The 24952-nt window shown below is 43.4% G+C and overlaps 1 protein-coding gene across 2 annotated transcripts in view; it reads left to right on the top strand.

Annotated features, from left to right (window-relative positions):
- Positions 1-1274: 1274 nt before the first annotated feature.
- CCDC171 (coiled-coil domain containing 171) overlaps positions 1275-24952 on the top strand; it is a 235024-nt gene continuing 211346 nt past the window's right edge. For both annotated transcript variants that reach the window (XM_073345441.1, XM_073345440.1), the window contains exons 1-5: positions 1275-1405; positions 2404-2528; positions 8154-8331; positions 18960-19098; positions 23249-23423. In XM_073345441.1, the coding sequence (XP_073201542.1) occupies positions 8285-8331; positions 18960-19098; positions 23249-23423 (361 nt within the window). In that variant the 5' untranslated portion in view covers positions 1275-1405; positions 2404-2528; positions 8154-8284. The remainder of the gene's footprint in view (positions 1406-2403; positions 2529-8153; positions 8332-18959; positions 19099-23248; positions 23424-24952) is intronic.

Consider the following 24952-nt stretch of genomic DNA (forward strand, 5'->3'; position numbering starts at 1 on the left):
AATGGGCACCTATATCGGAAAAAGCCCTGAATATCAGGACTGTCCCTATAAAATTGGGACATCTGGTCACCCTAGCTCAGGGGTGCTCTGCTGGCAGGGGCTCGGGGATTTCCCCATCACCCGTGGCAGAAGGGAGCTCGGGAGTTCCATAGCTGCTGCCAGCAGCTGGGGGCTCGGGGTTTCCCTTGTCCTTGGCTGGGGCACAGGGGTCCTCTGCCAGCAAGGGCTTGGGGATTCCCCCGTCGCAGCCAGGGTTTGGGGGGTCCTCTTCTGGCAGGGGTTCGGGGATTCCCCTGCTGCCACCAGTAGCGAGAGGGGGGCTCGGGGATTCCCCCACCAGCAGCTAGGAGGTTCTGCAGTTTAGGGCTTGGGGGTTCCTCCACCACCCACAACATCCTGGAGCTGCAGGGTACGTTGTCCCCAAAGCAGCTTGGAGCTCCGGGTGCTGGCAACGGGGGGACCCCGCAGCTCCCTGCCCCCGCTGGCAGTCCCGACCACCGAACACTGAAGTCATGGATTCCATGACTTCTGTGACCTCACTGACTAAATTGTAGCCTTAGTTATATGTGAGCACAGTACAACAGTGTTCTCCAGACATCTTATCCAGGGGTGCTGGAAATTTTTGCATAATGGGCGTGCTGATGATGTATTTGGTGTGTGCTATTACTACTTCAGTTGGGGGTGCCTCAGCACCCCTAATTCCAACACCACTGAACTTATCTGCTTCTGCGTCATGTCAATATCCTTTTCTGTAGTGTCCTTTCTTTGTCCAATGGCTTCACTCTCTCCCTTGACAATAGCTCAGCATTTTCCCTTCCTCCTCTCTCTCATTCTTCTCCTACAACTTGACTCCCTCCTTTGCCATGTGCTGAGACTAATGCACGAAGCCAGCAAACATCTACTCCTTGTCCTCTTGCTGCCCCGTCTCGCCAAGCGAGCGGGAATTACAGGACTCAGCGCGGGAGAAGAATTCACCCCCTCCCAGCCGGGCCACCCTCCCTTATATTCTCCCTGACTGCACCCAGTGCGCATGCCCTCTTTCCACCTCTTATTTCCCCAGGCCCGCAATAGATACCTTATTGCGCATGCGTACTTCTATCCGGTCGGGCCGAATCCAAGGCCGTTCGTTCTGTTTCCGGCCATTGGGAGCGTGATGTGTCACAATGCTCTGTCCTTCCAATCGGAAGCACGGCTCTTGGGCAGGGAGGTGGGACCAGGTCGCCGCGGTGTTGTTACCGGAAGTGGCCGTTGTAAATTTCTCCGTGAGCGGAGGGAGGGGTGGCGTGGGTTTTTGGGTCCCCTCTGGGTCCTAACGCCCAGGGAGTCACTAGTCCAGATTCTGCTCTCACTGCCTGCCGGCCTGGTGCTGCCAGCCGCTGCTCGGGGCCAGGGCTACCCCGCGGAGGTGGGAGGGAGACTGGGGAGGGACTGGGTGATGGAGCTGGGTCGGGAGGCAGATGGGGCAGGAGGAGAAGGGGGCTGATGGGAGAGGTGGGGCTGAGGGGCCGGGAGCTTATGGGGGGGGGGGGTGCAAGGGATTAATGGGGCCAGATGGAGCAGGGGGCAAGGACATATGCGGCAGCAGAGGGGAGCATCATTATTATCTATGAACATGCAATTTCCTTTTAATTTCTTTGTGGCTGGGGATCCTGCTCCCCAGAGCCTCTTTTTCTCACCAAAAACATGTAGGATTTGGTAACATTTTAGACGTAGACAGCACCTCTCATCCTGAGTAATTCCAGAGCGCTTTGCTAGCTGTAAACATATTGCCCTGTTTAAATGCAGCTATTTCTGGGGTGGGAGGCAACAAGTTGGTGCATAGTGCAGTGAAGGAAGCAGAAAAGGGTGTGGGTGAACTTGTCTTTTCAGGGAGTTGTGGTTTGGGATTCTAATGCTTTGACTACTGAGCACTAAAATGGAGATTTCTCTGGAGGGAAGGCAGTTTGTAATTGGATTATAAACAAAATCAGTAAAATGCTGGATGTGTATTACTTCGGAACTTGTTTTCCTAAAATGTTATATACACAATAGAAAACAAAATAGCTAGTTCTAATCAATGTAGAACCAGGACCTGCTTCTTGTGGTGGGTTTTGTATACACAACAAATATTCCTTAAAAAAATCATGAAAAAAGAAAAGGAGTACTTGTGGCACCTTAGAGACTAACCAATTTATTTGAGCATGAGCTTTCGTGAGCTACAGCTGATGAAGTGAGCTGTAGCTCACGAAAGCTCATGCTCAAATAAATTGGTTAGTCTATAAGGTGCCACAAGTACTCCTTTTCTGTTGGCGAATACAGACTAACACGGCTGTTACTCTGAAAAAAATCATGGTAATTCTTAGAATGTTCGCTGCATATTTGTAGAGCACTAATGTTCTCATTTTGTATGATTTTGTATCCTAGTGCTTGCTGATCAGGCTATCTGAGGCTCAGAAAATGGCAAGGCAGAGCTGACCTACAGGTGTGACATTGATATGCTCTTGCTCAAGTATACACAGAAGTAGGAAGAGAGCTTCATTCATTTATATGTATGTTTGGTTAAAAAAATTGGGTAGTTCTGATTTTTATTATGTTGTACGTAGATATTGATGATGTGGCATTTTGAACAATTTCTAAAGTCATTTTCCTTTATTTAAAGGGATGCTGTCAACATCATATCAAAAAATTCCTTACCTTTGTCACTTACCTTTGGATTATTAACAGATCAATTTAAATAATATTTCAGTAAGATATATAACTGCAGTGAAAGGATAACCAGCCTCCTTTATAGATTTCATTGCGAATTATGATTTGCAATAATAAAAGTCTATCAATAGTTTTGGCACAATCTGCTGATTGGATGTTCGTTTGTAATTTAAATATACTATTAACACCTATTCCAATATTATAAGGCTGCAATCCTGCAAAGATTTGAGCACATGCTTAACTTTATGCACTGCAAATAGGCTCACTGATTTCAGAAAAGTTAAGTATATGCATAAGTCTTTGCAGGATCGGGACCTAGTACTGTATACAGATTGTAAATCACAAGAAAAATTAATCATAGATGTATATTAACTTATTAAATTGAACTTTCTTGTTGCTGTTGCTACGTGAACATGTTTTTTACTGGAATCCCATGAGATTCCAACAGTTCATGCTGCCATCAATTAAATACCATATTTGTTTGTTTATTTTATTTTTGCTGTGTGGTAGTAAACCAGTCAGTTATTTAAATAAATTAAAGAATACTGCATATTCAAAACTAGTAGCTTTCTACTGAAACATACTTTATGCTTCCTCGTTACTTCATTTCAAACTAAGTTCAGGAACATTTTCTCACTGCCTCATCTGGACAATGTGAATGGGACAAAATGTGTTAGAACCAAACTTAAGTCTGCCTGAGGTTCTGGCTTGAACTAGCATGTTGCCTAAGCCCTAGTTCAATAGTTGTTTGGTGATGGTATGTGACTCTATGCTTGAGAAAAAGCAGTTCTGGTTGGGAGCCATTTAGTACTATTATTATTTATGTGTAGGGCCTAGGACCAGGGTTCCCTCTAATTTTTTATGTCCATGTGCAGAATGAATTTTGTTATGTGCACCAATATGGAGGTGATGTGTGGTGGGGGTGGGGCTGAGGAGTTTGGAGAGTGGAAGGGAGCTCAGGGCTGGGGCAGAGGGTTGGAGTGTGGAGGTTGAGGGCTCTGGTTGGGGGTGTGAGCTCTGGGGTGGGGCTAGGGATGAGGGGTTTGGGGTGCAGTCTGCCTTGCGGCTGCAGCAGGGAAAGAGGACACCCCCAGCCCTCTCTTGCAGCAGCAGCTCGGGGTCGGGGGGAGAGGTGCCTCTCCCCAGCCGTGGCAGGGAGGGGCTGGGCTGGGTGAGGGGGCTGGGGCAGTGCTTCCCCAGCTGCAGCAGCTCCGGCTGGGCTGGGCTGGGCCTGGTCAGGGGAGGGATGCCTCTCTCCTGCCACAGCAACTCTGGCTGGGCTGGCTTGGGATGGGGCAGGGGTGTCTCTCCCTAGCTGCGGCAGCTCCGGACTGGGATGCCTCTCCCCGCCTCCGTGACCCTTGATAGCTTACTGTATGTCCGTGCAGCTTAGAGGGAACTTAGTCTAGGACTCTTTAGTGGTAGGTGCTGTACAAACCCAGAACAAAAAGATGGTTCCTGCCCCCAAAGGGCATACAAACTAATTATAAGACAAGAGACAACAGATGAATATAGACAGATGGGGGAGTACAAGTAAACAATGAGACAATATTGGTCAGCATCATATGCAGTCATCTCAGGACACCAGCAGTCTAACTGTTGTAAAAATTTTGTGTTGGCATCCTTGCCGAGGAGGAATTTGAAAGTGGATAATGAGGTTGATAATATGGACGTTTATGGGGAACTCATATTTGGGCGGTGTGGGACAATGCACAAAGGTCTTTGTTTGAAAATATAATAAGTGGGCTATGGAGGCTAGCCTCATTGGCCAATCAGAGGCAGGAGTTGACAGCTTGAGAGCAAATAAGAGAGGATAAGTAGGATGGGAATTGATTATGAGCTGTCTTGTAAGTGAACACAAGCATCTTATGTTTGATTTGATAAAGATGTGGAGCTAGTGGAGGAAGTGAAAGAGAAGGGTGACATGGTCAAAGTGACAGGCTAGGAAAATAGTCTTAGCAGTAGCATTCTGAAGGGATATGAGTGGAACAAGATTGTATTTGACAAAGCCAAAGTGAAGGATGTTGCAGTAATTGAGATGATGAGAGCTTGGATGAGAGTTTGAGCTGTGGAGATGTTTACAAAAGTCGGTATCTTACTGGAGCAGAAATAATTTGCAAGATTTAGACATAGCCTGAATATGAGGACCTAGAGAGAGGTCAAAACCAAAGATGATGCCCAGGTTACAGGCCTGAATGACAGGCAGGATGGTGGTAGAGAGTGATAGATAAAAGATGCAGTGGAAGGTATTGGAGTGGGAGGGGGAAGATTAGGAGTCATGTTTAGTACTACTATTTCTGAGTTCCCTAAGTAGTTCAGGATGGTAGCTTTGACTTCAGAGTTGGTTGAACATCCTGATACAGGGCCCAAGAAGCAGTTTGTGCCTCTGATGTTGTAAAAGATGCTAACTAGGCAATTTAAGAGGACTTATTCCACTGAGCAGTCATGACCACCCACTTGAAGGTGACCAAATGATTAGCCTGATGTCTATCTTGAATGGAGAAGAAACAGTACTTGATAGCAACCTGGGCAGTATTCCTAGGTCGACAAACCCCTGAACTGTGTTTGCAAGGAGCAGATGGAGGCAGGAAACCCATCTTCCATGCACTGGCCAGTGTTGTTGGCTGGATGTGGGGTGTTGTCTAAAAAGGTGATTTAGTATATGCCCTTTTCCTCCCTGAAGCAATATAAAGGGAACGCTGCAGGGAATGTGCCTCTTTATATCAGGGCTGTGTCTTAAGGGCTAGTTTGCACTTTAATAAGGGCCTAGTTTCTCAAACACTTACTACTGCTTACTATGAGAAGCAATCCTGTTGACTTCACTGGGACTACTTCTGTTATTTAGCATTACGCTTGGTAATATATTTTTGAAGGATTGAACACTAACACAACTTTACAAGGTTCAGAGTCAAGTGTCTCAATGACCTTATCTATACTGCAGTTGCTAATGTAACACATTTTGTGTTTTAACAACTGTCTAGCAACTATATCATAGTGTGTTATAGTTTTAAAAACATGTATTACATATTTAGCTATTTTTTCAGGTGGGATGGAAAGATGGCTTTAATCTGTAGGAGGAGCCTTCTTGTCAGTAAAAGCACGGAGTCCGGTGGCACCTTAAAGACTAACAGATTTATTTGGGCATAACGTTTCGTGGGTAAAAAACAACTTCTTGAGGTGCATGGAGTGAAAATTACAGATGCAGGCATTATTGTACTGACACATGAAGAGAAGGGAGTTGCCTCACAAGTGGAGAATCCGTGTTGACAGGGCCAATTCAATCAGGGTGGATGTGGTCCACTCTCAATAATTGAGGAGGAGGTGTCAATTCCAGGAGTGGGAAAGTTGCTTTTGTAGTGAGCCAGCCACTCCCAGTTCATATTCAAGCCCAAATTAATGGTGTTAAATTTGCAAATGAATTTTAGTTCTGCAGTTTCTCTTTGAAGTCTGCTTCTAAAGTTTTTTTGTTCAAGTATGGCTAATTTTAAATCTGTTATAGAATGTCCAGGAAGATTGAAGTGTTCTCCTAGTGGCTTTTGTATGTTACCATTCCTGATGTCTGATTTGCGTCCATTTATTCTTTTACGTAGAGACTGTGCAGTTTGGCCAACGTACATGACAGAGGGGCATTGCTGGCACATGATGGCATATATCACATTAGTAGATGTGCAGGTGAATGAGTCCCTGATGGTGTGGCTGATGTGGTTGGATCCTCTGATGGTGTCACTAGAGTAGATATGGGGACAGAGTAGACAATGAGGTTTGTTACAGGGATTGGTTCTTGGGTTAGTTTTTCTGTGGTGTGGTATATAGTTGCTGTTGAGTATTTGCTTCAGGTTGGGGGGCTGGCTTATTTGGGTTTTTGAGTTTTAAATGCAAGTACATGCTTAGAAATTTTTGTGGGCACAAAATAATGAATCACAAATAAATAAACTAATATAGCTTGAAATGTTTGATAAAACAACTGGAGCCAAATGAATAAAGGAAAAACCAATTTCTGTTCTCATTTCCTTTAGATTTACACCCAAGTAATTACAATGAATTTAACTTAGTTACTTTAGATTGGCCTTAAATTATTATTAATCAATATAATAAAGAATGAATAAATAAAGGTAATAGGATTTTTTTTCGGGCGGGAGGAGTAGATTCTGTTTTCTGGAGACAAACTGCAGAATGTGATTGAATTAAAAATAAAGACAAGAAAACATGTACAGTTTTTAAAAAGCTTCAGACCTAGTATAACAAAAGTGGACTATTCAGTCACTTTATTAGAGCTCAGAGGAACAGCCGTGTTAGTCTGTATTCGCAAAAAGAAAAGGAGTACTTGTGGCACCTTAGAGACTAACCAATTTATTTGAGCATGAGCTTTCGTGAGCTACAGCTCACTTCATCAGATGATGAAGTGAGCTGTAGCTCACGAAAGCTCATGCTCAAATAAATTGGTTAGTCTCTAAGGTGCCACAAGTACTCCTTTTCTTTTTATTAGAGCTGAAGACTTCTGCGTTAGGTTAGATGGAAATAGATTATGGCAGACACGTGGCTGCAACATTTAGATGTAAAGATGGCTTGCAGGCTAGGTCATAGGCATGGGAGTCCATCTATAATGGCATGTAGAAGAAAATCTTCATGGTTAATTAATCTTTTTGCTGAATCTAGCCTGTGCTGACCATTTTATCTCAGGCTGTCTTGTAATGATTTGCCAAGAGAACTATAAATGAATTTATTCTTCAACCTGAAATAAGTGTTGGCTTTTTCAGATTGGTTGATGATATTTTAATACTTGTTTTCTAAATATGCTTGATGTATTAAGTGTTTCTAATGTTGCTATACTGTATATGAGAGAATAAACATGGATTTCTTCTATGCACAATTTTTGCTAAAGGAGTCTTCATGTTAATCAAATTTATGTGTGATGCTATAATCCATGATAATTTATAGTGATTAATGACCTCAGCACAATAATCGGTAGAAAATTTTAGGTTTCTGTTATCCTCCAGTAATTGCAGGAGGACTTGCTAGTTAAGGGCCACTGTTGCACAGTGAAGTCCCAAATATTGACCTACTCTTAAAATTGTTCTGTCATGGGGCCTATTGTCTGTATTGTGACTTTAAAAACAAAAACACTCAAAACCCACAGATGAATGCGTCATCAGGGAAATGGAGGGATACAACCTACAAAGAAACAATTTTGTGTGTTTCACTCTCCTTCTATTGTAAATTTAGAATCAAATATTCTCCTCAAAAATATGCATTTTCGGGGTTAAGGGCCTGATCCTACAAATGCTTGCTAGGAGGTGTAGTTCTTTCTGCTGTCTCCGATTGGCTTCAGTGGAGCTATGTCTGGTAGTAAGTGTGAACATATCTGAGCCTAAAGCTTACATTGTTTGTTTAATAAATATCTGAGAGTAAATACAATTGATTCCTTCTGTTACAATGAGAAATAAACTGCCCTTTTTATGTTGTTATAGGTTTTAATGTATCCATATGATGAAAAGAGAAGAGTAATCTTTGAAGTGTCTCAGTTTCTGTAAAAGAATATAATTGAAGATTATGTTCTTTATCCAGACACTATAGATTAAAAAGTTGGAGATTCGTCATCATGAATTCTACCCCTCCAATCAGTTACACGATTCCTGAAATCAAACGGTGAGCTTCCGTTCCTTATTTTAAAATCCAGTAACTTATATTGTCTTTTTGTGAGAATTTTTCATTGTTTTGGAGGTTTGACAGTAGGTCATTCTAAGAAAACAAAACTTAATCAATACATATAATTTGTGTTAATCTGATACAACTTGTTTGACAACAGCTAGGCCAGAGGGCATGAATGATATCTCCAATTAAGTGCAAGAAATCCTTGGAAAGCACAGAAGGTATTTAAAAAGAAAAAAGGCAATAAGACAGAAGGGGTAATCAAATACAGTTAGGAGCATTTTGCACTGAGTTACAGAAGTCTTTCCTTTGCCAGACAAGATGGCATTTGGTTACACTTTCTATAACTTGTTCTGTTGTAAGACTCGTCCTAGATACTTGGGGACTGGGAAGAATCTGTCAGGGAGATTGTGTATTAAACTGAAACTTTGACTGTCTTTCTTAAAACCTTGAGGCATGTCCCCTGGGACTGATGGTCCTCAAATTCAGACAAGAAATTCTGTCAGCGTCCTTGCTGTGGACTGTTATGCAGGGGAGAGAATCAAATTGTTGGCATAAAAGCCCTTTGTGTTGAAAAATTAGGGTAGGGTATATCTGTCATTTTGTTGTTTGTACCTAGACAGACTTTGGACCGAATTTTCAGAAGTAACGAGCACCACCTCTGAAAATTTCTGCCTTTAGTTTATAGTTAAGTAAATTATGTAGATTAGCCTCTGGAAACCAAATAGTTTAGTGGTTTCTCAAGTATTTCCAGTTGGTTTATTAGAACAGGTGGTATGCATAATCACATTTTTTTAATGCACACCATGGAAGGGAGAGAGGAAGGATACATTTGCAGACTTATGGTCATGGATATGGCCCTTATCATTCACATCAATGTTTTTGTTTTGTTGAGTATACAATGTCTTGAAACAATAGCACCATTAGCGAGAACCTTGATTCATTCTAATAATATTGGTCCGAAGTAATATTGTTGCCATTTAAATCATCATACAACTGGACTCCTAACTGCTTTGGCAGTAGTAGCAGAGTTCTGTGATAGACCCTTTTTCCTTGAAACATGATCTTTTAGGATAGATATGCAGAATCCCCCTTTGGCTATAAGAGTTTAGAAAAATCCCATAGCTAATTAACAAGTGGAAGAAAAATCAGTCTCTTAGTTGCAACACAGATATAATTACACTACTTTTTGTCAGGTGTGAAGAAAAACCCCTAAGACAACTTTTACAATATTGTAACTAATATGATTGCTGTACACAACTGAACTTTAAAGTCAACTTATTGATTTGCTGAGTTGCCCATGTTAAATTTTCATTACCCTGCAACATAGTATTCAATAGCTATTTCATTTGCTCTTGTTTTTCTTAAAGAATTTTAGAGAAGTTGTGAAGGATGGCATTTTGTATATGATTTTGGTAAAAGCATATTTTCTAAATATGATTATCCATCAGGAATATTAAATAATGCAAGAACACTTTGAACAAGGCTATACAATCATCTCACAATTACTTTTATGATGATAGAAACAAAGAGCTTCTTTGTTCTTATAAAAATCCATTTGTGTGCATGTGTGTATTCGTTCAGCCTTACCACTTACATTTGCTTTAATTGTCTCCTCTAGTTATCATTGTCATTGCTTTAGTTAGAATCCTCTGTTCATCATATATATGTATGTATATACAATAGCTACCACACGGTGCATGGAATGTGTAAAATATCAGCAAGTCTTGTGTGTTGGAACTCTGCCATTGTTCTTGTGATTTATTGCATATCTGAGGCATATGCTCTTCTGTATCTACACAACTTCTCCTGTTACTCTATTTTAAAAAAATCCATTTTAGTGTTAATAGGTTGTTTGACTTCTTTATTACACTTTGAGTATAAGTACGCAATCTAAAATGTCTAATTTAAATTACATTAATTTTAATTCATTTTATAATATTAGAAGTTGCTATTCTAATGCCTTAGTTGTTTTGCTGAAACCCTCTGCTTTGAAGTGAAGGCAGCTCAGCCTAAAGCCATTCTGAAGGGGCAAAAGCTATTAATATTTTTGCTAATGTTTTGATTTTCATGGCAATCAACCTAAATTTCACTATGGAAGAGCTCATTGTTGGATGGTCATTTCAGAGGCAACGTAGCAAATACCGTAAATAAAAAATCAGTATATTTGCTTTATGCTGCTGTTTTCGTTTTTATAGTACTTTCAAAACTTTATTCCATAGCTATAATGTCCAAACATGAAATATACAATCTTGCCACACTGGTCTGACTCTGGGGGATTTTTTTGTTTTTGTTTTTTCTCTTTGTGTGTTTAGGCCCCAATTCATCAAGACACGTAACCATGTAATTAAGTCTTTTGCTGAATCCGAGCCTGGCAGTGTAGATATGTTGACTGTTCTAGACAACCTCTTCTTCATCTGCTGCTGGCTGGTGGGAGGTTTGGGGGAAAATGGTTTTCCCAAAAGCTGATGGCATAAGCCTTTTTGATGACTTCAAAGTTGTAAAATAATACTGAGTTTTTTTAATTTACTTTTTTTAGCGTGCTCTCCCTGTAGGCAGCTCTACAGTACCTCCCCGGTAGAAAACTAAAACTAAAAACTGAAACATTAATAATGTCATAAAAATGTAGAAGCCTTGACAGGCAGCGTCCCAAATCCCAAACTGGTATAAACTGGTTTGCTCCATTTGATCTGGGCTATACTATGAAAACATAAACTTAAATATATAATACAGGAAAACTTTTCTATTCTACATAGACACCTTGGGGTTCTGATTATGTGGCTACCATGTTATCAGAACTTCATGTAACCTCTGGATCTAAAAGCAGGAACTTTGACGGCTTAGGCTAAAGCAAGTTTCTTAAACTCAAAGGCTGTAGCCCGTTCAACATCTATTCATGGACTAGCCATTAGAGCGAGCAGAGAGCCACACTGTAAATGTGAATTCAGTTAATTTTTCTCTCTCTCCATTCTTGCCAGGAGAGCTCCCTTCCTTTGAAGGTGAGAGAGGAATAGCTTCACTACTTTTCTTCTTCCCCTTACAAATGTCTTGGCTACTCATTCCCCTCCACTCTTCATCATCTCAGGGCACTTTACACTCCTCACACCAGTATGTAGTGTATATACACTACATGGCCCCCTAACATGGGTATAGAGAAGTAGCAGTATAGAGAGCAAGGCACTGCTTAAGTGAGTAAAGACACTCCAGAAACTTAGGCTATGTACCCTACGCTGCTCTCTGCACACCCAAGCAGGGCCTCCTCTGTCTACACTGCTATCTTAGCCTTTCCCTGCTGCAGAGAAAGACTGCAGCACCAGGGAAAGTCTGTGAGACACATACCCTACATGTTGCTGCTGCCATGAGGGCGCAGTGTAGACATCTCTTCAGAAGTACAGGGTGCTTCACGTCCTGTATGTGCAATGATTACTTCACTTTGAAACAGTATACATGGCTAATAATGCAGCCTGACGTTCCTGCTACTAACAGCCGTGTCTCAATGCTTCATTTGGATTCTATACCCACCTGTGGCATCTTGCCACTGGATTATAAAGTCTTCGGGGGCAGGAATGAATGATTCCCTGACACAGACTGGGGCCTCTAGCCCTGTTGTAATACAATTAATGACTCTTCGTACACACACACCAATGATTCCACTGACCCCTCGTGGTAGAGTGAGCCTCTACAGCATACCCTTGTTGCACTATTGAGCGTGCCTCACGTTCCCCTTTCCCAGGGAAACTCTCCCAACAGTTCTCTCTCTCTTGGCACCTCCCAGCAAGGTGCTAGTTATAAACTTAGAGAGTAGTCTCAAATGCAACATAAAAAGGGCCTTCTGCCCTCTGGTTCAGCTCTCATTTCTTTCCTGCTCTCCTACAGAACTCTAACTCATAAGGCTTTTTCCATCGGGGGTGTCTCCCTTCTTCCAGGAGCCAGCATTTCTCCTCCAAGCTCTCTACCTGAGAGTTATCCTTCTCTAGGGCCTATCTTTCCCACCAGTAGTCTTGCAGCCCTTTGTAGAAATCCCATGATCCAAACCCAGCTGGGTCTAATAATTAAACAAGACCATCTGGTCCCCTTCACATCAGGATCAGCTAGGGAGGAGATTTGGGAGGGGAAGGTGATCCATCACAGGTGAGTCTGAACCAGACTTGCCTTAAAGGGCCAGCCAGCTTTTGACACCCTTTCTGTAAGATTTCTGCTGGAGTCACATCCATGTCAGTATTTTCTACAAAATCATTCTCCTCATCTTCAGAGCTCTTAGAGCCATGCTCTTAGCTAACTTGTTGCCCCTTATACCATACTTTTCTATCTTCCTCCATTTTCTGGTCTCCTCCCAGTCCAACACTCCCTCTTTTTCTGAGTTGGAAGCTGATCCCTTGTGCTGCTGCCCCAGAGATGGTCTGCCTCTCTACCATCTCTGATTTTTCCCATCCATTTTAGAAACCTCAAAAGCCCAACTTTTCTATGCTGCCTACAACCATCAAGGTTTTGTAGCGTTCCTCCCTGTAGCTCTTACTAATTCTAGCCCTTCGTACCCTCCTTACCTCTATTTGATTTTCCTCCACACTTCTAGCTTCTTGTTGTAATGGCTGTGAAATGTGAGATACTTGTGTATAATACATTATATTTTAAGTTAACATAAGAATGGCCATACTGGGTCAGACCAAAGGTCCATCTAGCCCAGTATCCTGTCTACCAACAGTGGCCAATGCCAGGTGCCCCAGAGGGAGTGAACCTAACAGGTAATGATCTAGTGATCTCTCTTCTGCCATCCATCTCCACCCTCTGACAAACAGAGGCTAGGGACACCATTCCTTACCCATCCTGGCTAATAGCCATTAATGGACTTAACCTCCATGAATTTATCCAGTTCTCTTTTAAACCCTGTTATAGTCCTAGCCTTCACAACCTCCTCAGGCAAGGAGTTCCACAGGTTGACTGTGCACTGAGTGAAGAAGAATTTTCTTTTATTTGTTTTTAACCTGCTACGCATTCATTTCATTTGGTGGCCCCTAGTTCTTATATTATGGGAACAAGTAAATAACTTTTCCTTATTCACTTTCTCCACACCACTCATGATTTTATATACCTCTATCATATCCCCCCTTAGTTTTCTCTTTTCCAAGCTGAAAAGTCCTAGCCTTTTCATCTCTCCTTATATGGGACCGGTTCCAAACCCCTTTAGTTGTCCTTTTCTGAACCTTTTCTAATGCCAGTACATCTTTTTTGAGATAAGGACCACATCTGTACGCAGTATTCAAGATGTGGGCGTACCATGCATTTATATAAGGGCAATAAGATATTCTCCATCTTTTATAATTAAATCATTAAAAAAAGGATAGAGAATAAGTTATTTCATTTTTAGCTATATTATGAATTTCTTGTCACTGTGCTTTTGCCTCTTAACTAATTTTTACTCCTCCTCTCTGTTGATTCCTTTGGGTATAGCTCTCATAGTAACACTATATAGCTGTTGTGATTCTGCTGCACTGAATCCAGGTGCAGTTTTGCAAATGTTCATTAAGTACATTTCACCCTGAGGAATAATTATCTGTGACACAAACAATTGGCCTGCTTTCATATGAAATCAATGGACACTGTGATATGAAAGTAGCACAGTATAAATATAGATCTTAAAATATATATGGGACACCATCGAGACAATGAGTTGCTTAAAGTAATAGATTTTTGCCTAAATTACTAGTAACACCTTGAAACAACTAAAGTTGACAACGTTTTAAAAAACAAACTTAGTGTTTACCTATTATGCTGGTTTGTTGTCCAATCTGAGAACATGAAAAACATACATTAGATCAGTAAATATCTCTTTCTGGTTCTCATTCCTTGGAAACTGTAGTAGTGTTTGGTAAACAGGATAATGTTTATTTTTATATTTAAAACTACAGCAGTTTTTGGTGATACTTCTAATACTTCGTTTAGGCCAAAATATACAAAACATCAGTGTTGCTACTTGTATGGAAAATCATGCAAACTTTTGTAGGTTACTTAGGGTTGCCAACTTCCTAATCGTACAAAGTCGAACACCCCTTCACCGCCCCTTCTCCAAGGCCCCATCCCTGCTCACTCCATCCCCCCGCCATCACTTACTTTTCCCCACCCTCACTCAATTTCACAGGGCTGGGGTTGGGGTGCAGGAGGGGGGTGAGGGCTCCGGCTGGGGGTGCAGGCTCTGGGGTGGGGCTGTGGATGAGGGGTTAGGGGTGCGGGAGAGGGCTCCAGACTGGGGCAGGGTGTCGGTGTGTGGGGGAGGTATGGGCTCTGGGCTGGGAGTGCGGGCTCCAGGAGAATCATAGAATCATAGAATATCAGGGTTGGAAGGGACCTCAGGAGGTCATCTAGTCCAACCCCCTGCTCAAAAGCAGGACCAATCCCCAATTAAATCATCCCAGCCAAGGCTTTGTGAAGCCTGACCTTAAAAACTTCTAAGGAAGGAGATTCCACCACCTCCCTAGGTAACGCATTCCAGTGTTTCACCACCCTCCTAGTGAAAAAGTTTTTCCTACTATCCAACCTAAACCTCCCCCACTGCAACTTGAGACCATTACTCCTTGTCCTGTCCTCTTCCACCACTGAGAATAGTCTAGAACCATCCTCTCTGGAACTACCGCTCAGGTAGTTGAAAGCAGCTATCAAATCCCCCCTCATTCTTCTCTTCTGCAGACTAAACAATCCCAGTTCCCTCAGCCTCTCCTCATAAGTCATGTGTTCCAGACCCCTAATCATTTTTGTTGCCCTTCGCTGGACTCTCTCCAATTTATCCATATCCTTCTTGTAGTGTAGGGCCCAAAACTGGACACAGTACTCCAGATGAGGCCTCACCAATGTCTAATAGAGGGGGACGATCACGTCCCTCGATCTGCTCGCTATGCCCCTACTTATACATCCCAAAATGCCATTGGCCTTCTTGGCAACAAGGGCACACTGCTGACTCATCCAGCTTCTCGTCCACTGTCACCCCTAGGTCTTTTTCCGCAGAACTGCTGCCTAGCCATTCAGTCCCTCGTCTGTAGCTGTGCATTGGGTTCTTCCGTCCTAAGTGCAGGACCCTGCACTTATCCTTATTGAACCTCATCAGATTTCTTTTGGCGCAGTCCTCCAATTTGTCTAGGTCCCTCTGTATCCTATCCCTGCCCTCCAGCGTATCTACCACTCCTCCCAGTTGAGTATCATCCGCAAATTTGCTGAGAGTGCAATCCACACCATCCTCCAGATCATTTATGAAGATATTGAACAAAACCGGCCCCAGGACCGACCCCTGGGGCACTCCACTTGACACCGGCTGCCAACTAGACATGGAGCCGTTGATCACTACCCATTGAGCCCGACAATCTAGCCAACTTTCTACCCACCTTATAGTGCATTCATCCAGCCCATACTTCTTTAACTTGCTGACAAGAATACTGTGGGAGACCGTGTCAAAAGCTTTGCTAAAGTCAAGAAACAATACATCCACTGCTTTCCCTTCATCCACAGAACCAGTAATCTCATCATAGAAGGCGATTAGATTAGTCAGGCATGGCCTTCCCTTGGTGAATCCATGCGGACTGTTCCTGATCACTTTCCTCTCATGTAAGTGCTTCAGGATTGATTCTTTGCGGACCTGCTCCATGATTTTTCCGGGGACTGAAGTGAGGCTGACTGGCCTGTAGTTCCCAGGATCTTCCTTCTTCCCTTTTTTAAAGATTAGCACTACATTAGCCTTTTTCCAGTCATCCGGGACTTCCCCCGTTCGCCACGAGTTTTCAAAGATCATGGCCAATGGCTCTGCAATCACAGCCGCCAGTTCCTTTAGCCGCCAGTTCCGGCCCCATGGACTTGTGCACGTCCAGCTTTTCTAAATAGTCCCTAACCACCTCTTTCTCCACAGAGGGCTGGCCATCTACTCCCCATGTTGTGATGCCCAGCACAGCAGTCTGGGAGCTGACCTTGTTTTTGAAGACAGAGGCAAAAAAAGCATTGAGTACATTAGCTTTTTCCACATCCTCTGTCACTAGGTTGCCTCCCTCATTCATTAAGGGGCCCACACTTTCCTTGGCTTTCTTCTTGTTGCCAGCATACCTGAAGAAACCCTTCTTGTTACTCTTGACATCTCTCGCTAGCTGCAGCTCCAGGTGCGATTTGGCCCTCCTAATTTCATTCCTACATGCCCGAGCAATATTTTTATACTCTTCCCTGGTCATATGTCCAACCTTCCACTTCTTGTAAGCTTCTTTTTTATGCTTAAGATCTGCTAGGATTTCACCGTTAAGCCAAGCTGGTCGCCTGCCATATTTACTATTCTTTCGACACATCGGGATGGTTTGTCCCTGTAACCTCAACAGGGATTCCTTGAAATACAGCCAGCTCTCCTGGACTCCTTTCCCCTTCATGTTAGTCCCCCAGGGGATCCTACCCATCCGTTCCCTGAGGGAGTCGAAGTCTGCTTTCCTGAAGTCCAGGGTCCGTATCCTGCTGCTTACCTTTCTTCCCTGTGTCAGGATCCTGAACTCAACCAACTCACGGTCACTGCCTCCCAGATTCCCATCCACTTTTGTTTCCCCCACTAATTCTTCCCAGTTTGTGAGCAGCAGGTCAAGAAAAGCTCCCCCCAGTTGGCTCCTCTAGCACTTGCACCAGGAAATTGTCCCCTATGCCTTCCCAAAACTTCCTGGATTGTCTATGCACTGCTGTATTGCTCTCCCAGCAGATATCAGGAAAATTAAAGTCACCCATGAGAACCAGGGCATGCGATTTAGTAGCTTCTGCGAGCTGCCGGAAGAAAGCCTCATCCACCTCATCCCCCTGGTCCGGTGGTCTATAGCAGACTCCCACCACTACATCAGTCTTGTTGCTCACACTTCTAAACTTAATCCAGAGACACTCAGGTTTTTCTGCAGTTTCGTACCGGAGCTCTGAGCAGTCATACTGCTCCCTTACATACAGTGCTACTCCCCCACCTTTTCTGCCCTGCCTCTCCTTCCTGAACAGTTTATAACCATCCATGACAGTACTCCAGTCATGTGAGTTATCCCACCAAGTCTCTGTTATTCCAATCACGTCATAATTCCTTGACATCACCAGGACCTCCAGTTCTCCCTACTTGTTTCCAAGGCTTTGTGCATTCGTATATAAGCACTTTAGATAACCTGCCAGAGGGGTTAGGAGGGGCCAGAAATGAGGGGTTCAGGGTGTGGGAGATGGCTCCAGGCTGAGACGGAGGGTGGGAGGGGGTGGGCTCTTGCTGGGGGTGTGGGCTTTGGGGTGGGGCTGAGGAGTTTGGGGTGCAGGAGGGGGTTCTGGGTTGGGGCAGGGGGTTGGGATGTGGGGGCGGGTGAGGGTTTCAGCTAGGGGTGTGGGCTCGGGTTGGGCCGGGGATGAGGGGTTTGGAGTACAAAAGGGGACTCAGGGCTGGGGTTGGGGGGGGTCTGGGCTCCAGCAGGGAGTTTAGGTGCAGGACGAGACTCTGGGCTGGGGCAGGGGGTGGGGGTGCTGGGTCCCAGAAGCGGCTACCAGGTCCTTGCGGCTCCTAGGTACATGGGCAGCCAGGGAGGTGCCGCCTGCTGCCCTCACGCCTGCAGGTGCTGCCCCCACAGCTCCCATTGGTTGCAGTTCGTGGCCAATGGGAGCTGCGGAGCTGGCACTCAGGGCAGGGGCAGCGCGCAGCGCCTCCCTGGCCACCTATGCACCTAGGGGCTGCAAGGACCTGGCTGCCACTTTCAGGAGCCATGTGGAACTAGGGAAGGCAGGGAGGCTGCCTTATCCCTGGGCCTCTGTTGCGCTGCTGACTAGACTTTTAACAGTTTGGTCCGCGGTGGCAACTGGAGGAACCAGGGTCCCTTTTCGATTGGGTGTTCCGGTAAAAAATCGGACACCTGGCAACCCTAAAGTCACTTTGGGGGAAACAATTTTTTTTCATATGTGCTATGGCCTTATTTCCATTTAAAGTGTATTTTATTTGTCTTGGTTATTTTATCTTTTTTGTGGGAGCAGTTAACTATAGACAAGACAGTGTGTATATACAAAAGCCATACCTATTTAACTGTCAGTTTTAAACTGATTTAAAAGTTAAAATCAGTGTCTAGATTGCCACATGAGGAAATTGTACAGATTTAATGGAATGAGTTTCTAAACCAGTTTAGTTAAAATCCATTTCTAAACTGATTTTAGTTAAATTGGTACAGTGTGTAGATAAAGCCTTAGTCACTAAGCTCTTGATCCTGCTCTGTGCTTAATGATCTTCATTTCCACAGAAGTAACAGGGAGTTGAGTATTCACAATGTACCAAGATTGCACCTTAAACCTGTATCTTTTTTGTGGGAATGCAAGTATGCAAAATACCCCTCCCCGCCCTTAAAAGGAAGAACCACAGAAGGGAATGATGGTTGCAAATGTGTGGTGTAGTATGATGTAACCAACATTTTGTAGTTGGTGATATAGTATTGTATGGTAAACAAAAAAATAAGTTTGAATCTCAGGGAGACAAAATAATGGAGATCTGCTAGACATCTTTTTAAATGGTAGGGTTTATGTCTTTGCAGTGTCCTAACATTTAATCGAATCAGTAACAATGAAGATTGATATAATCAGGGAAGCAATGATAGTTAAAATATACTTCTGTTTTGCAGCCTACACTATATCCAGAGTGAGATGAGGCTACTGCAAAATAGTAGTCAGTCAGAGCTGGATGTTACTGAAGATCTGAGAAGGAAACTTCATCAAGCCAAAAAAGAAAAACTGGACATAACCACTAAACATAACCAAGATGTAAGTTTTTAATACTAGAAAAAAAATCAATATTTAAAATACTCTAAGCACTACAGCCTGTACTTTAGAGACTTCATGGACTTGTTTTAAAAAAAAAAAAAAAAAAAAAAGCGCCAAGGGACATTACGTAGTAGTGCCCACTTCCTGCCTCTTGAACATTTGATCCTGATTCTGCATGTGCTGACATGGAACCTCACTGATTTCAGAGGACTTTTGTGTGTGTGTGTATGTGTGTGTATGTGTTCAGGGGCTTACACACATGGAGTTTATTGCAGTACTGACATGTAAGTGAGGAAATCTTATTTAACTAGTAAGGGATCACTCCTTTCTCCTCCTCAGTCCCCCTTGCTGTGTGGTATTGTTGATCTGCTTTGTTTTGTGCTTTGCTGGTAGTTCAAGCAAAGTGAATTGTGGAGACCTGATGGAGCGTGATGCTGAAACATATGAGGTTTGAGCCATGCACCCAGAAAACATGTACACCTAAAGCAGGGTGATGCTGATTGGTGTGGAAAGCCTGAAACCTTTCAGCTTGCTCCCAGTGCCAACCCTCTGTTTCAAGTTTAAATGGTACGATTATCTACTGTAGATAAGGCTTTGGCCAGATCAGTGCAACCTGGTGAAATTAGAAGCACCTGGGCAACAAAATAATCACAATGGAATGAAATGCTGACTACATGAATTGTCGTTTTGTATGAAAATGCATCCTGAAGAAAACCCTTACTGGAATCAGAGGAAATTGTTGTTTACCTATATCCACCAACCCTGTATGGAATGTCTCACTTTATTTAATAACAGCTCTGACAACAGCTGTTATGGTTAGTAATAAGTGGCATCAAACGAAGTGTCACTTTCCTGGTAGAGGATTGCTGCCTCCATTAATAATTCAATGACTGGGATTGCCTAATAGTGTACATGATTACAAGATACAACTCAAGTCAGTCATCTTAATGAGCTATTTTTTATTTTACAGGCCATGAGGATTTGAATGCAGGTTATGTTTTTAATCCATCTGGAAGTCAATTGTAACTTGTAAATTAAGTTGGTGCAAAAACCAAAACGTCCAAATTGGACACACCTTAAAATGCTTTCAGCTGCTCAGCTTGTGTAATTTTGAAATTCCACATAACTAATATTTTAATAAAATGTATAGAAGAATATTGTTAACTCACTTGCATCTGTTGTTTAATGAATATTTCCTTTCAGACTGATTTCACTTTTATCGTATCTTAAAGTCTTATGCTTGAAAAATGTTTTACAATCTAAGTATTGAAATAAAGGAACACTAGAGAAATCAAGAGAAGATTTAAAAAAAATCTATTAAAGTGGACTTGAACATCAAGCTTAGCAGTATAAAGCATGTATATTAAAAGTAAGCTTGACAGAGAGTATAGAAAAAGTGGTAATCAACTTTGGACCCGTCTACACTAAAACCATTTTCTAAGTGTCCCACTATTGCTATGACTTAGTTCAGCCCCCAAAATGGTTGGAATGTAGGGAATCCCAGTAAACCTGTTAGCAGCTGCCAGTGGTCTGTTGGTTGACTAGCTTTGCTCAGAAGTTTGTGCTACTTTTTTGAAAACCTTGGTGATGGCTAGCAACCCATCTATTTTGGGATTTCCAATGTTGCTAATGCTAGTATAGGTGAAGTGGTGTTAGGAATGGTGGGAAATACTTGTGAAATTTCTCCAGGGTTCATAAGTATATCCCCTGCCTCCCAAACTTTTTTTTTTTTTTTTTACACACACAAAATATCTCAGTATGAAAGGAATTCCAAGGAAGTTGTATGGGCGGTTACAGTGATGAACTGTTTAAGGTGTAGGTCACAATGACTATGAAGCTCCCAAAGGCCTAAGACTTTCTTACCTCAGAGACTGCTCCTTTCCCTGTGATGTACTGCAATAGTTGTAGGATTGCCAGGTGTCCGGTTTTTGACTGAGACGCCTGGGGCCGGGTCGGTAGCACAGCCTGCTATGACTCTGTGCGGCTCATGGAAGCAACAGCATGTCCCCCCTCCAACTCCTATGTGCAGGGGCAGTCGGCGGCTCTGGACGCTGCACCCACCCCAGGCGCCGGCTCTGCAGCTCTGAGAACCGTGGTCAGTGGGAGCTGCGGGGGCAGCGCCTGTAGACGGGGTAGCGCACAGAGCTGCCTGGCCACGCCTCCACATAGGAGCCGGAGGGGCATGCCGCTGCTTCCAGGAGCTGCTTGAGGTAAGCACTGCCTGGAGCCTGCACCCCTGACCCCCTCCTGCACCCCTGCCCCAGACCTGATTCCCCCTCCCGTCCTCCATACACCTCAGTCCCAGCACGGAGCACCCTCCTGCACTCCAAACCCCTCATCCCCTGCCCTACCCCAGAGCCCTCACTCCTCCCTCCCGTGCCCCAACCCCCTGCCCCTGCGCCAGCCCAGAGCCCCCTCCGCACGCTGAATACCTCAGCCCCAGCCTGGAGCCCCCTCCTACAACCCAAACCCCTCATCCCTGGCCCTGCCCCTGCTCCAGAGCTCTCACCCCCTCCCACATCCCAACCTCCTGACCCAGCCTGGTAAAAATGAGCAAGTGCACAAGGGTGGGGAGAGCGAGTGACAGAGGAAGGGGGGATGGAGTGAGTGAGGGGCGGGGCCTCAGAAAGAGCAAGGCAAGGCAATTCGGTTCTGTGTGAGTAGAAAGTTGGCAAGCCTACATAGTTGCTGGAACCTTTTTGTTGTAAAAGAGGGAGCTGCTGATGGCATTTTCCAGGAGGACCCTGGGACTCCAGAATTTGCCCCTACCCTCCCCCAGTCTGAAATTGATTACTTTCTTGGCACCCCACAAAACCATTAGTTTGATAGGATTTGGTGGGTGACATGGGGGAAGGGAAGGATTAATGCACATTCCTATGTGAGTTGCAGGCCAAAGGATTTTCTGAAGTGTTTCCCTGTGGGGCCCCCCCCCCTTTTTTTTTTAATTTGTCATCTGACTGAGTTAAATTGTTGTTTCCATTTGATTATTTAATGTTGATCAAGTTAATTATATATTAGTATTTATGCTGCTGGGTGGTTATTAGTCTGATTATTGTCCGCATACTCATTTAACAAACTGAAAAAAATGCTGATGCAAAAGCTCTAGTAAATACACCTGCAAACTGCCACTTGGATGCAATGTCTACCTCATTTGCAGCCATTTATTTAAAGGGAGGAGAGAACAATATTATAAAATTACAGATTTTTTTTTCAGATACTCTGCATGATTTTTAGAAGAAAAGGAATGTTAGTATTTATATTTGCTTTACAAAACGTTATTGGATGAGTTCATTTTTAAAACAAATAAATAAAACCCCTTGATTGTGATGTCTGGACTAGTATCCATTGACGTTCATTGCCATATCTTAGGGTATGTTTACACAGCAGTTGAAGGTGTGATGGCATACCCGCATGAGCATTAATCTAGTACAGCTAAAACTAGCAGTGAAGACATTACATCACATGTTTCAGTATGGCCTAGCAACACAGGTTCATACCCAGGACCCTTGGGGAGCTTATACAGCCCATTCTGTCAGATCTTCACTGACATATTTAGCTGTACTAGATTGATTTCAGTATTGGTTTACTCTTTAATCTCACCTCCAACCTCAGTGTTTACAATACCCTTAGGGACCAACCCTGCACCAGTGAAGCCAAGGAGTGTTTTTGTCTTTGACTTAAATGAAAATAAAAATCTAGAAACTTTTAAAATCTTCTGGCCATAAACTCTGATTCTAGAAGGGACCAGCAGATCATCTAGTGTGACCTGTAGATCACAGGCCACCAACACCACCCACACAATAAACCCAACAATGGAAATTAGCCCAAAGTACTACAGCCCACAGGAGACTAGACTGTTATTTGCTACAGGGAGAGAATAGGAGGGAGAAAGGTGTACCAATGCCTGAGGACCCAGCAATGGCAGGGAATTGATTAAGTGAGATATTCCCAGATAATTCTGGTAAGTGACCTGCACCCACCCACTGCAAAGACAGACAAGCCCTCCTTTTACCCCTCCTCCCCATGGTCACTACCAATCTGATCTGGGGGGAAAAAATCCCCCTTTATTAGTGTTTCTTTGAAAAGTTAATACATAATTATAATTAATGATAGATACATTAATAGTTTCTTAAACTAATTCCTCTTCTAGCTGTCCAACTATGAAAGCCAGATTGCCAGGTTGCGATCTGAAGTTGAGAAAGGAGAGGCCATTCGACAAAGTCTGGAATATGAACTTGTCATTGCCAGAAAAGATGCTGGTCTTGAAAGATACTCTGCAGAGGAAAAGTTATGTGAAGCTAGCACTCGATTTCAGCAGCTGCAAGGTATGTTTCAAAAACGTCAAACACCCAACAGCGACTAAGTTTGTTAGTCCAGAACCTCTGTATTATGAGTCAAGTAGACAAAAGATGTAGTGACTTAATTTGGTTTTCTAGTCATCCCTGGGTTGGGTTGGTTTTAGCTCTACCTCATATTTCCAGCCTCCTCTCCAACTCCCTTTGTGAAACTATCCTGGATAGCCCATTGCCAAATTAAGACAAACATACTAAACCTCCCATCTCCTCTCCTTCAGCTCTCCATTCCCCACTCACGAACAACTCTTCTCTTGGTCTATCCTTTATATCAGAATCAAATTCCAAATATCGTCCTTGTTGTTCAGGTACATATCCTTGGTGGTATTTGACTCCTTTGTTCTTTTCTCCTCACATCTATGTTGTTACTATATCTTGTATATTTTATATAACTTGTAGTTCTTCCTTTTTTCTCCATTTCTATTGTAGAAACCTTTGCCTATGCCTGGTCACTTCTCATCTGGTCATTTCTCTAGTCTACTTTCATAGAAGAGTTAGAAATGAGATATAACTGCTTCTCTTTCTTCCCTGCAACTCTGATAATGTGTTACAGTTCTAGTAAAGTTCCTCCAGGTAAACAACTTGAAGAGTGTTTAAGTCCCACCATGCTAAGCCTGTGTGTTGCGAGTTCCTGAGCCTGAATAGGCTCCAGACTGGTTTCAGAGTGGCCTATAGCATACTTCCTGAGCACAGGTTGTCACCCCTTCACGGAAGTGGGACCTCACAGTGCACTTGCCCTAATCTCTCAGAACTAGTGCTGACTCCTCCATGGGCCACCCAGTGCCTTAAACACTCCCAGAGCTCCAATTTTGTGGGCACCATAGGTTACAGTTTACTTCTCCAATGACACCTAATAGTTGAAGCACACAACACAGAGACATCGTAAGAGATTCAAAAACTAATCATTCTTTACTTTAGATAGCACAGAATATATACATATCTACACAAAACAATAAAATGCCTTTTTGTATTTCCCTGCCTCAGTTTCCTCACCACATTTGAGATGTTGTTTGGGATTAGGTCAGTCTTTTAAGGAGTCCTGGATCCTCTCTCTCCCTTTCCCACCTGCACATGGCTTCTCTTCTGGAATACGGAGTCTAGACTAGCCATCAGCATCATTATCTCCTTCTCCCCACACTTTGAAATGGCTGATAAGAGATTTTTTTTTATTACCTCCTGTCCCCTTTGTCAGGTGACCCATTGATCAGCTTCATCAGATGACCGTAGTCTCCCAGCAAGTGATCCATTCCTTGTTACCAGCCCACCTGGAGTTCAGACTTGAAAAAATAGTTTACTCTGGGCGATAACCATTTTAACGGGGTGCATTCACCACTCTAGCACCTCCTGCTGGCTGTCTTGGGAATTAACTCTGCACGTTAGCACACCCTCTTCAGGTAGTGCCTCACCACCCTCACTCCTGTTCTAGGACCCACATCTCTCTAAGGATCGCTGCATCCTCTTCAGCAACACAATCCTCCGGCTATGCCGCATGCTGTGCTTCC

The sequence above is a fragment of the Lepidochelys kempii genome, chromosome 5 (genome assembly GCF_965140285.1).
Source record: "Lepidochelys kempii isolate rLepKem1 chromosome 5, rLepKem1.hap1, whole genome shotgun sequence".
Classification (NCBI taxonomy): Eukaryota; Metazoa; Chordata; order Testudines; family Cheloniidae; genus Lepidochelys; species Lepidochelys kempii.